The sequence below is a fragment of the Somniosus microcephalus genome, chromosome 24 (assembly GCF_052327205.1).
Source record: "Somniosus microcephalus isolate GS21.2 chromosome 24, FLI_Smic_1.0, whole genome shotgun sequence".
Taxonomy (NCBI): domain Eukaryota; kingdom Metazoa; phylum Chordata; class Chondrichthyes; order Squaliformes; family Somniosidae; genus Somniosus; species Somniosus microcephalus.
This window is the reverse complement of record NC_141010.1, coordinates 32,394,526-32,406,790: the sequence shown is the minus strand read 5'-3', so window position 1 is coordinate 32,406,790 and position 12,265 is coordinate 32,394,526. Positions and strand designations below refer to the sequence as shown.

The 12,265-nt window shown below is 41.7% G+C and overlaps 1 protein-coding gene across 3 annotated transcripts in view; it reads left to right on the top strand.

Moving 5' to 3' along the window:
- psme3 (proteasome activator subunit 3) overlaps positions 1-12,265 on the top strand; it is a 47,006-nt gene that overhangs the window by 12,676 nt on the left and 22,065 nt on the right. For all 3 annotated transcript variants that reach the window (XM_085966429.1, XM_085966432.1, XM_085966431.1), the window contains exons 4-5: positions 989-1,096; positions 7,278-7,326. In XM_085966429.1, the coding sequence (XP_085822555.1) occupies positions 989-1,096; positions 7,278-7,326 (157 nt within the window). The remainder of the gene's footprint in view (positions 1-988; positions 1,097-7,277; positions 7,327-12,265) is intronic.

Below are 12,265 nucleotides of genomic sequence, written 5' to 3'. Positions count from 1 at the left end.
AAATCAGGGAAACTGCCGAACACTTCGGCTCTTACGCAGTAACATCGCTGTTAAATTCCCCATTAAACGTTAGACCCAAAGCGATTAGGCGTAACTGGGGTTTTAACAGATACTGACTGCTAAACAAATTTATCCATTTTTTTTTTAATCTAAATTTTTAGTCCACTTTGTTCATCTTTATTTAGGTATGCCTTTCCCCCCAATCTTTGTTTTGCTGTCTGTAACATTTTTTTAAAAGTTAGAATTTTAAGACCTTACCCACTTACTGATTCGCTGTCTCTGAGAATGCGACGTTTTGATTGGCTGCTGAGACAACTTGTTGACGTCACAGCAGCTCGTGCTAGGGGATCCCCACTATGCCCTGTTGATTTAAATTGAACGTCGGAAAACCCAAACTTCTCGACGCAGATCTTTGAGCGAAGCGTACTTCGGGGTCAGCGGCGGAAGCCTTTGCTTCACCGTTGACCACAAATTCCGGGCCAGAGAATTTATTGCTTTGTGTGGATCTACATTAATTGCCGTCCTTAAATGATGAACTTATGTTTAAATTCCTCCAGTACTTCAAATACTCGTGTATTTTCTGTTAGTTTTCTCCTGACTTCATTACCTAATAAAGAAAATTAACAGTCTAATCCTCAATTGTCTTTCTTGTGCTACAAATAATTGTGCAATAACTTGAATTAGGCAATGTAACTAACCCATGAACGTATTGAAATAGAAACATTGGAGAGGTTTGTTCTATATATATGTATAGTATTGTAATGAGCACTTTAATTTGTAACTAGTGATGTAAAAGTTGAACCTTTTTGACTTTTTCTTGAAAATATCTCATTATTGCTTGTAGCCAATACAAATGGAAATGAACTAGCTTTTTATCACAGAATTTGCACTATTGCCATATCCACTCCGACTGGCTTCGAGATCAATTATATGGTCAATGTGTTTTTTTTTTTGTAAATTAACTAACTGTAATATATATCCTTTCTAGGAACCCCTCTTGAATATTTCGGATTTGGCTACCATTCATTCAGACCTCAACTTGCCTGTGCCAGAACCTATAATGCTCACCAACAGCCATGATGGTTTGGATAGTGCAGTGAGTATTTCAAGAGGAGCGAATATGCGAGGCCTCTCTCGGGACAATTATTGTGACTGTGAACTGAAGGGAGCAGCAACTGACCCTGAAAGCTGCCAAAATGAACCAAATTTGAACGCTTCGGATATCTTGTGACGACAAACCTGAGCTCTGGCTCTTTTTCAGTGCTTCCGAATTTACAGTTTGAAAATTATAGCTTCGAGTTCACATGTGGGATAAGCTATCAAATTGTGTCTAGTTCAACTTGGACAGTACATCATTGTGTATGAGTGTCTGCATAAAGCTGTAAACGTTGGCTGCCTGTCACAGTGAGCAAGTCAACATTTAAGTGCAGTGCATGTGTTTGTAATGGGAGGGTCTCTTTGTGTCGAGATGTGTACAGCAGTTTAAATGGAAGGTTAGCTTTCTTGTGATTGCCCCCTCTCTCGCTGTTTTTAGCAATCCTCATAGAATTCTTTGTGAATTTAGCACTATTCCAATGCTATCTTTTGGGATATGAGTTTTATTTTTAAGATTGCATCAATAACAACACAATGTGTAATGCATAGAAATTCTACTGCATCTTTAACATAATCTGCTTACAAACTAAAACCAACATCAAGCATACTGTGCTTTACACAGAGAATCATAGAATGGTTACAGCACAGAAGGAGGCCATTCGGCCCATTGCGCGCGTGCTGGCTCTCTGCAAGAGCACTTCAGTTAGTCCTACTCCCCCGCCCTTTCCCCATAGCCCTGCCAATTATTTTCCTTCAGGTACTTATCCAATTCCCTTTTGAAAGCCACGATTGAGACTGTCTCCATCACCCTTTCAGGCAGTGCATTCCAGATCCTAACCACTCGTTGAGTAAACAAATTTTTCCTCATGTCGCCTTTGGTTCTTCTGCCAATCACCTTAAATCTGTGTCCTCTGGTTCTCGACCCTGCCGCCAATGGGAACAGTTTCTCTCTATCTACCCTGTCTAGAACCCTCGTGATTTTGAACAGCTCTATCAAATCTCCTCTCAACCTCTGCTCTGAACTGAAGTCCCTCATCCCTGGAACCATTCTTGTAAATCTTTTCTGCACCCTCTCTAAGGCCTTCACATCCTTCCTGAAGTGCGGTGCCCAGAATTAGACACAGTACTCCAGTTGAGGCCAAACCAGTGTTTTATAAAGGTTCATCATAACTTTTGTACGCTGTGCCTCTATTTATGAAGCCCAGGATCCTGTATGTTTTTTAATGTCTTTTCGACCTGCCCCGCTACCTTCAACAATTTGTGCACATATACCCCCGGGTCTCTCTGTTCATGCACCCCCTTTGGGATTGTACCCTTTAGTTTATATTGCCTCTCCTCGTTCTTCCTACCAAAATGTATCACTTCACACTTTTCTGCGTTAAATTTCATCTGCCATGTGTCCGCCCACTTCACCAGCCTGTCTGTCTTCTTGAAACCTATCACTATCCTCCTCTCTGTTCACTATACTTCCAAGTTTTGTATCATCTGCAAATTTTGAAATTGTGCCCTGTACACCCAAGTCCAAGTCATTAATATATATCAAGAAGAGCCGTGGGTCCGAGTACCAACCCCGGGGGAACACCACTGTGTACCTTCCTCCAGTCCGAAAAACAAGAGGTAACCGCGACTCTATTTCCTGTCGCTTAGCCAATTTTGTATCCATGCTGCCACTGTCCCTTTTATTCCATGGGCTTCAACTGTGCTGGCAAGCCTATTATGTAGCATTTTATCAAACGCTTTTTGGAAATCCATGTACACCACGTCAACCACATTGCCCTCATCAACCTTCTCTGTTACCGCATCAAAAAACTCGATCAAGTTAGTTAAACACAATTTGACTTTAAAAATTTGTGCTGGCTTGCCTTAATTAATCCACACTTGTCCAAGTGAATGTTAATTTTGTCCTGGATTATTATTTCTAAAAGTTTCCCCACTACTGAGGTTAAACTGACTGGCCTGTAGTTGCTGGGTTTATCCTTGCACCCTTTTTTGTACAAGGGTATAACATTTGCAATTCTCCAGTCCTCTGGCACTACCCCAGTATCTAAGGAGGATTGGAAGATTATGGCCAGTAACTCCGCGATTTCCTCCTTAACTTCCCTCAGCATCCTAGGATGTAGCCCATCCGGTCCTGGCGACTTATCTACTTTAAGTACAGCCAGCCATTCTTGTACCCCCTCTTTATCAATTTTTATCTCATCCAGTATCTCCACTACATCCTCTTTCCCTATGACAATTATATTGTTGATATCCTTGACACTGGCAAACAATTTTTTAACAAAAACATCCTGTTATATGACCTTGTGTTGCTTTTTGGGGATCTTGAGCTACCTTTTTAGTACTTTAAGCTGTCATTGTCATTCAGGGAGTGGTAGAGGAACTGATGCAGTATCCCAAGAGGAACATGAATGAATCAAATGTACTCTGTTACTTCTCAATTGCTCCATCCTCACTCTTAAACTTTTTGGTCATCAGGTGAGCTGTGAATGCTTTTCCACTTTTGGCACAAGACCTTTCCCCGGTCAGGTGTAGTCCAGACTAAAGCTTCCTCCTATTCACTGCTTCAACAAGCGCCCGAGTGTCAGCTAGCTTCAGGCCAGCTCCTACTGCTGCATTTTGATTTCTTACACCAGCCACCCTTTTGGCTTCTTTGAGTGATAATTGCAAATTTATGCATGAATTACTGACAGTTTTGTGAATTGGACTCACGACTAATGGGAGCTAGATTTTAGACTGCCCAGACTAATTTTACTTGGATTCCCGCTAGCTATCTGAGTGACGAGACGTTTCATCCCATCAGTTGATTGGGTTCGAGCCAAAGTACTTGGCACAATTCTACCTGTATTAGAGTCTAGAATTAATGATTCATTCCAGTGCTCAGCACAAAGGCCATGTTATTCCACTCATTTATAAAGCATGAAGTAAAATATAACATCCCAACCATATTGCATGATTGAACTTGTGTATCCAAGCAGTTTGGAAATGTGAGGATACTAATACTGTCGTGATAAATGAATGCGCCTCCGGGAAGCTTCTTACTGTTCTATTTATTAGCAACAAGATTGTGCATTTATATAGTGTTCCTCAGAATTGGGGCACAAATAACAACTGAACAATGTCCTCCGAAGGCTGTAGCACACAGGAGAGACAGGGTAAGGCAGAGGGATTTTGTGAGAGGCCCAGGGAGTAGGGGTTATGATACTGCGAGTCTGTCCATCAATGATGGAACGTGGAGGAGAAGGAACAAGCAGCAGACCAGTGTCAGAAAAATGAAGCGAGTGAGTGGGAGGGTGGGACGAGGTTGTGGAAGCATTTGAAGATGAGAACAAAGATAATTGAAATTGATTTGAAGAAGCACTTGGAGCCTATCAATAACCGGGGTGATGGAAGTTGTTCAATCATGATTTGGCAACACTGGCACTCTGAGATTGTTTTAGAAGTTTAACGGCTCCTTTCTATTTATCAATGACGATGTAAGGTTTAATCTACTCTACTCCTTTAGTTGGGTTTATAATCCCTTTATAATGCAAACTGCAGAACAAATAGCTAGTGATGGGCATAAATTATGCTGTCATTTTCTTGTACTGTTTTTAAACAGTTGCAACATTACGGTTTAGGAACTCTTTAACATCACTTTGCGCCTTGAGTAACTGTTCTCTTTTTATAAAAACAAAACACTGCGGAGGCTGGCAATCTGAAATAAAAACAGAACATGCTGGAAACAATCAGCAGGTCAGGCAGCGTCTGTGGAGAGAGAAACAGAGTCAACATTTCAGGTCAATGACCCTTCGTCAGACTCTCTCTCTCTCTCTCTCTTTTCTCTCTCCCTCTCTCTCTTTTCTTTCTCTCCTCTTTTCTCTCTCTCTCTCTCTCTCTCTCTCGCTCCAGATGCTGCCTGACCGGCTGAGTATTTCAGCATTTTCTGTTCTCTTTTATGCCAACTTGGCCGAATAGAATATTTCCAATTTGCAGCAGACCATAAGTTTGGCAGAGCAAGGAGTTAGTTTTTTTGAAGGGAAATAAGACGGAGCGAGTGGCTTTGGAACTGGCTGGTCGCTGAGTGAAATGGGAATTAATTTTGTTTAATTAAGTTTAAGTTATCTTGGGATTACTCCCATGCACTGCTCAGTGCACTGGATTTAGACAGTGCCAGGTTAGGCAGGTCAATGTATGATTCAACATGGAATGTAGGAAGGAGGGGATCAAGTTCTTGGCTCATTGAGACCACTTGCAGGGGAAGTCTGAGCCACTGAGACAACCTCCTGCTAAACTGAGGAGGCACATTCATCTGGGCTGTTCGAATAAGTAATAACGACTGGGGAAAATTTAAACTGCGTACCTATGGGGAAAGAGAAAATCACAGGGCTAAGTTTTAGGAATGAATCAGAAAGATCTAGGAAAAGAAGACTAAGATTGATCTAAGATGTATGTTTAGGAATGTCAGGAACATAGGCAAAATGGACAAGTTGGATGTAATAGGGAGCAAATAGATATAACAGGAGTTGCTGAAATTGGCCTAAAGTATGAAAGGAGTAAGGGACATCTGTGGGGCGATGTGTAAGATAGCAAAAGGAAGGTGGCAGTGTTTCTTAAAGAAAGTTTATATGTTGCTGAAAAGAAGGAATTGGAGATTAGCACAAATACTGGCCATCATAAAAAGAATTTAAAAAGTCGACATACTGCAGTAAAGCCTCCACCATCCTGGGCATTCAAATCTTCCTGATATAGATGGAGACTTGCAGTTGAAACATCTGTGCACTTTATTAAAGTCCTTTTTTTAAGAATCTTTTCTTAAAACAGCAAGTGGGAAACCCACAAGTGGCAAGATACGGGATTTGCTCCAAATAAGAAGGAATTAATTAGACAAGTTGAAGTAGGGGAACCTTCTGGGTTTAGTTATGATAGTGTTGTTACTTTTAAGCTTGAAATGAGGACTGAAATAAAAACTCTTCAGAATTTGGATCTCGGGAGAGCAGGCTTTGAGGGATGAAATCCTGACTGAAAGAATTAAAATGGGAAGAACTAGTTTAAGGATGGTGAGACGAAATGAAAACTTTGGGATAATTTTTACACCGAAGAGGCCCAATATCGCAAATGAATCAAGGACAGAACAAGAGAATAAAACAAACCTGCACGGTGAAGGAATTCATGGAAGCCATTAGGAGAAAGAAAGCATTTTAAGTTCTGGCTCAGTGGTAGCACTCTCCCCTCTGATCAAACAATCAGGGGTTCAAGCTCCATTCTAAAGATTTGAGCATCTTATCTAGGCTGGCATTTCAGTGCAGTGTTGTCAGATGTGCTGTCCTTCGGATGTCAGATGTGCTGTCCTTCGGATGTCAGATGTGCTGTCCTTCGGATGAGACGTCAAACTGAGGCCCTGTCCAGCCTCTTAGGTGGACGCAAGAGGTTGTATGGCATTATTCATAGACGAGTAGGGAGAGTTCTCTTGTTATGCTGGCCAACATTGATCCCTCAGCCAACACCACAAAAATAGATTATCTGGTCATTTATATGATTGCTCCTTGTGGGACCTTGCTGTGTGCGCATGAGCTGCTGCGTTTGTTTGTTACAACAGTGACTACTCTTCAAAAGGTACTTCATTGGCCATGAAGGTACGAAACTGACGGACTGGAAAAGACCCACCGGCCCACCTAGTCTATCCCATCTAATTGGGATGCTTAGTGCATCGCAAGGCAGACGCTCCCCACTAAATGAAACGCTTTGTGACGTCCTGAGGTCATGAAAGGCGCTATATAAATGCGAGTTCTTAATATTCTGCGATATTCAGGGGTGGAATAGGATGGAAGAACTGCAGGAATGAGCAGAGAAATGCCAAGAAACTGATGGGAAGGCAAAAAGGGAGCATGAGTGTAATATAGTAGAACATATAATAAAAGACAATAAAGAAACATAAGACAATAATCCTCTTGCTTTCAATTTATATTCTGCCTTTTGCTCATTTCAATCAACTTTAACTAACTATTGTATTTCTCCATTCCTCACTTTTTGTTTCCTTGTATTTTTTTAAAGTAATTTTACTTGGCCTTTTAGATTATTTTGACATTTGCTTTAGGTCCCCATGGCTTTGCAAAGTCTTTACTTTTGTTCTTCAGTTACACTTTCCATTTAATCCTTCCCAGATCTTGGAGATTGATTTTAAATATTCCTTTAACTAATTTCAGCGCAATATTAAGAAGAGAAAGCTGGAAGATGGTGAAAGTAATTGCCCAGGTAAGGGAAACTTGCATGTAAATGGATGTTTTTGGTTAATGATTTGTTGCCCTTGCAAATCAGTAAGCTTTCTTTTGAGAAATCAATTGTTGCTACAATGTAGAAATTACAGAGCAATTTCTTGGTCATAGTGACGAGGAAATAAAGCACAAAAATGCCTCTGAGGTATTTCCTCAAACTTCATTTTTTACAGGGCCATCTTTTTTAAAGTATTTTTAAATGATAAATGAGTGAATGTTTTTTTTTTTTTTTACATTTTTCAACTCTTATGCTGGTAAAAGCAGGCCTTACGCCTTTACCGGGCGTAAGATTTCTAAGGGTTTTCAGTGGGCGGAGGGTCTCCAGAAAGCGGAACTATCCGCCCGCAGAGGCCCTTCTCCAGGGCAGGCATGCGACCTGTTAAGAGCATTCTTGACGGCTCGGAATTGCCGGTTTTCAGCACATGTACTTGGCATGCCTGAAACCGGCATTTCCGATGTCCATACGGGTGTGTACACAGCCCGTACCCACCCGTAGGGGTCGGAATATACGGCCCAATGTGTCTTAGTTTATTTGCTGAGTGTAGGGGTCATCCTAGCTGGATTAATAGAAATTTTGTGTGTTTTAACACTACAGGATCCTACATTTCTTTTTGGAGCTTAAACTTCACCATATTATGGTCACTGCTCCTAAGATGCTCACCCACACTTAGCTCCTTTCTCCCCTTGTCGGCATACCAGCATACTGCTTGAAGAAGGAGCCCTGCACACATTTCAGGAATCCTATTCCCTTTCTTCTTTCATTTACTCCCTCCCTGTCTCAATCAATTGGGTGGGTAATTAAAATTTCCGAGAATAATTTTGTTACTCTTATCATCCTGATCTGTCTACAGATTTCTGTCATTTCCCTCCCACAATCAGGGCTATGTAGTACAACACCACTATTTTAACAATCCCTTTTTATCTTCTGATTATAACGTTATTGACTCTGACTGAACCGTTTTTTAATTGTGTACATCAGTCCTCTCTATAACATGTATTCCTTCCTTCACCAATATTGCCACTCCTCCTTACATATTTTGTCCTTCCTAAAAATATAATAACCGTTGTTTATTTTCCACTCCCACCTAGTTTACAGCCAAGTTTCTCTTAGTTTTATTAAGTCCATTACTGTGATGTAATTGCTTCTAATTCCCTGTTTATTTGCCACACTTTGGGCTTTACAATACATGTACTTTGTCTTTTTAACGCATATTTAACGCTACTCTTTGTCCACCCCAACAGCCGTCCTTTATCTTAGTCTTTCCCCTACTTATAACTGATCGATCTGATTGTTCTCCTTTACTTCCTTTTATTCCTTCTACGTACTATCCCTTTTGCTAAATTCTTTTCGGTTTGTGATATTAACCTCCCCTATTTCTACCTTGTCTGCTTGCTCTTCCTGATGGCTTTTATTTCTCCTCCCCTCCTTAGTTTAAATTACTTCACTTCCCTATTCATCCGTTTTGCCAGTTCTTCTGTTCAAATGTAGCTCATCCTTCCAGAATAACTTCCATCTTCCTCAGAACTGGTGCTAACGCCCCATAAAACAGAAACCCTCTTCTTAACACCAAGCCTTTGAGTTCCCTGTTCTAGCGCATGGCTGGGGAAATAACCTGTAGATTACCACCCTTGAAGCTTCCTGTCGCGCAATGACTCTATGTAGCATTTGTTTAATTTAAGGGCCTCTTTAAGATCACGTGGTTTTCTGACCTTATTTTGGTCGAGTATTTTTACTAACGATGTTGACCTGTGGGACTATATTCATTCTACTGTTGGCAGCATTCTGGCCCAAATAATGTTTTTGTTTGTAATCTTTTCCATTTGTTTAAACACTTATGGCTTTGTTCTGAGACTGCATTCTGCTTAATGTTAAACATCCAGGCGAAGAGATTTCTTTCTCCTTTTCTCCCCCTGATGGTGGTGGCAGTTACTTGCATCAGGTTCCCCGAGCGATAGCAGCCCTCCAGTAGCTGGCCATTCTCTGTGTGTGGACATGTATACTGGGTGACGGCAAGCTAGTCAAATGTGGTGGGCATTGTACTTGTTGTTTTCATTTGATGCCCACACAACCAGGTTTCGCACCTTGACTCAACTGAATTGCAGTCAGGAATGAAATGACTGGATAATCCCCATTTTAGTCCAAGGATGCTTCTGTCATCCCGGCGGTTTCTGAAAAAAATCCAGGTTGCAAATAACTTGCGAGTTCCAAAAACAGAATAAATAAATAAATAGCTGCTCGAGTGTACACTAATGAGGTTCAGGAAAATGGTATCGTTTCCAAGAACCAGTCTGGGAATGTGTTTAAACCATTTAAAGGTGTGTGAATGTTAAATATTTCCCCTCATTAAAGGAACATTTTTTGAGAGAAAAGGAAGTCTTCGTGTGAGGCCAGTGACATTCAGACTTTCAGGCTGTGAAGCTGCTCTGTACAAACATCTTGAACTGTTTGTACAAAGCAGTGTGATTACTTTTTGGAAAGAAAGTTTCCTTTCTATCTCCAAGCATTATTTGGCAAAGTCTGTTTTATAACGACTCTGAGCTGCTGACGTTTTTTGTCTGAATATGTATGGCTTGTTTATACAATCATTTTAAACATAGAAGATAGGAGTAGGCTGCTCCGCCATTCAATGAGATCATGGCTGATCATCCAAATTCAGTACCCTGGCCCTGCCTTCTCCCCATATCCCTTGATCCCTTTAGCCTTAAGAAATATATCTTAACTCCTTCTTGAATATATTTAATGAATGGCCTCAACTGTCTTCTGTGGTAGAGAATTCCACAGGTTCACCACTCTCTGGGTGAAGAAATTCCTCCTCATCACTGTCCTAAATGGCTTACCCCTTATCCTTAGGCTGTGACCCCTGGTTCTGGACTCCCCGACCATCGGGAACATCCTTCCTGCATCAAGTCTGTCTAGTCCTGTTAGAATGTTATAAGTTTCAATGAGATCCCCTCTCATTCTTCTAAACTCCAGCGAGTATAAGCCCAATCGACCCAATCTCTCCTCATATGTCATTCCTGCCATCCCAGGTATCAGTCTGGTGAATTTTCGCTGCACTCCCTCCATGGCAAGAACATCCTTCCTCAAATAAGGCAAGCAAAACTGCACACAATACTCAAGATGTGGTCTCACCAAGGCCCTGTACAACTGCAGCAAGACATCCTTGTTCCTGTAATCGAACCCTCTCGCTACGAAGGCCAACATACCATTTGTCTTCTTGACCGCCTGCTGCACCTGCATGCTTACCTTCAGCGACTGGTGCACAAGGACACCCAGGTCTCGTTGCACTTCCCCTTCTCCCAATCTATTGCTGTTCAGATAATAATCTGCCTTCCTGTTTTTGACACCAAAGTGGATAACCTCGCATTTATCCACGTTATACTGCATCTGCCCAATCACCCAACCTGTCCAAATCATACTGGAGTTTCTCTGCATCCTCCTCACAGCACACACGCCCACCCAGCTTTGTGTCGTCTGCAAACTTGGAGATATTACATCTAGTTCCCTCGTCTAGATCATTAATATATATTGTGAATAGCTAGGGTCCTAGGACCGATCCCTGCGGTACCCCACTAGTCACTGCCCGCCACTCGGAAAAAGACCCGTTTATTCCAACTCTTTGCTTTCTGTCTGCCAACCAGTTTTCTATCCAAGTCAGTACCTTGCCCCCAATCCCATGTGCCTTAACTTTACACGCTAATCTCTTATGCGGAACCTTATCAAAAGCCTTCTGAAAGTCCAAATACACCACATCCACTTGTTCTCCCTTACCTATTTTACCAGTTACATCCTTAAAAAATTCCAGTAGATTAGTCAAGCACGATTTACCTTTTGTAAATCCATGTTGACTTTGTCCGATCCTGTCACTGTTTTCCAAGTGCTCTGCTATTACATCTTTTATAATGGACTCTAGCATTTTCCCCACTACCGATGTCAGGCTTACCGGTCTACAATTCCCCGTTGTCTCTCTACCACCTTTTTTGAATAGTGGGGTAACATTAGCTACCCTCCAATCCATGGGAACTGTTCCAGAGTCTATAGAATTTTGGAAGATGACCAGCAATGCATCTACTATTTCTAGGGCCACTTCCTTAAGTACCCTAGGATGTAGAATATCAGGCCTTCAATCCTGTCAATTTCCCTAACACCATTTCCCTACAAATACTGATTTCTTTCAGTTCCTCCCTCTCATTAAACCCTATGTTCCCCGACATCTCTGGGAGGTTATTTGTGTCCTCCTTTGTGAAGACAGAACCAAAGTATGTATTTAATTGGTCAGCCATTTCTTTGTTCCCCATTATAAATTCCCCTGATTCTGACTGCAAGGGACCTACGCTTGACTTCACCAATCTTTTTCTCTTCACATATCTATAGAAGCTTTTACAGTCAGTTTTTATGTTCCCTGCAAGCTTACTCTCGTACTCTATTTTTCCCCTCTTAATTAATCCCTTTGTCCTCCTTTGTTGAATCCTAAACTGCTCCCAATCCTCAGGTTTACTGCTTTTTCTGGCCAATTTATATGTCCTCTCCTTGGATCTTATGCTATCCCTAATTTCCCTTGTTAGCCACGGTTGATTCACCTCTCTGGTGAAGAAGGCCCAGCAGTGCCTATATTTCCTAAGGAGGCTGAAGGGATGTAACCTGTCACCCCTGATCCTCTCTAACTTTTACCGCTGCACAATAGAGAGCATCCTGACGAACTGTATCACAGTATGGTATGGCAGCTGTAGCTACTATGACCGGAAAGCCCTGCAGCGGGTAGTCAAAGCTGCCCAACGCATTACTGGCACCCGGCTACCGACCATAGAGCACATATACCAGAAACGCTGTTTACGGAGGTCACTGACCATCATCAAAGACCCTACCCACCCCAGCCACAGTCTGTTTGCCCTCCTGCCATCTGGGAGACGCTACAGAT